At 35.2% G+C, this 788-nt stretch overlaps 1 protein-coding gene across 1 annotated transcript in view; it reads right to left on the reverse strand.

Annotated features, from left to right (window-relative positions):
* Positions 1-216: 216 nt before the first annotated feature.
* LOC138167319 (zinc finger protein 215-like) overlaps positions 217-788 on the reverse strand; it is a 15885-nt gene continuing 15313 nt past the window's right edge. Inside the window, 1 exon segment of the mRNA XM_069096015.1 lies at positions 217-788. This exon segment is cut by the window's right edge and continues 12 nt beyond it. Coding sequence (XP_068952116.1) covers positions 533-788 — 256 coding nt within the window. The 3' untranslated portion in view covers positions 217-532.

Raw genomic sequence — 788 nt, forward strand, 5'->3', positions numbered from 1 at the left:
TGCATTGGTAGATCTAAAAACAGAGCCACTAACTATAATTTCTGAAAGCCTTAAGAAAAGTGCAAACAACCCCATATAAAAAAAAAAAACTAAAAGTTTCTGTAAACTGATGTATAAATGAATTTAACTTCCATTCCCACATTAGAAGTGGGTGGTTCATAAGCCTGAAAGGGAAAGCTGAACTAATTAAAAATTAGTGTAGCCAAAAGAAAAAAAAAGAGCTGATGGGCCTTTATCAAAAACCTTTTCTTATTTGACAGGTAGTAGAGCATTAACAATGCTGTGGACTAAAGGTGTTACACCTGCTCTGGAAGTTTAACTAGATTAAAATGTAATTGGGAAACATTGAACCAAACAAATAAAAATACACTAACACAATGCTAACATTACATTGTAAAACTAAGTCAATATGCTGGCACAGGGACCCTTATGTACAGATTCGAGTGTCCATTTCTATTTGAGTTTGACATCACTGCAGTAGTCAGAAACTACTTATATTTCAGGAAAAGATTCAAATCACTTCAACTTTAATTCACTTCAATTCACAAATGTTTATTAAGCTCCTACTAGGTGTAAGGCACTGCTCTTCCAAATGAATTCTCTGATGTTGAAGAGCATGTACCTTCTGTGTGAAGGCTTTCCCACAATCACTGCACTTAAATGGTTTCTCTCCACTATGAGTAAGCAAATGTCGACTGAGGTGTGCCCTCTGAGTAAAGGCTTTCTCACATTCATTACATTTATAAGGTTTCTCTCCAGAATGAATTCTCTGATGTCGATTAAGGTCT

This window comes from Petaurus breviceps, unplaced genomic scaffold (assembly GCF_028583685.1).
Source record: "Petaurus breviceps papuanus isolate PSGF00001 unplaced genomic scaffold, PetGlider_PUasm1.0 229, whole genome shotgun sequence".
Taxonomy (NCBI): domain Eukaryota; kingdom Metazoa; phylum Chordata; class Mammalia; order Diprotodontia; family Petauridae; genus Petaurus; species Petaurus breviceps.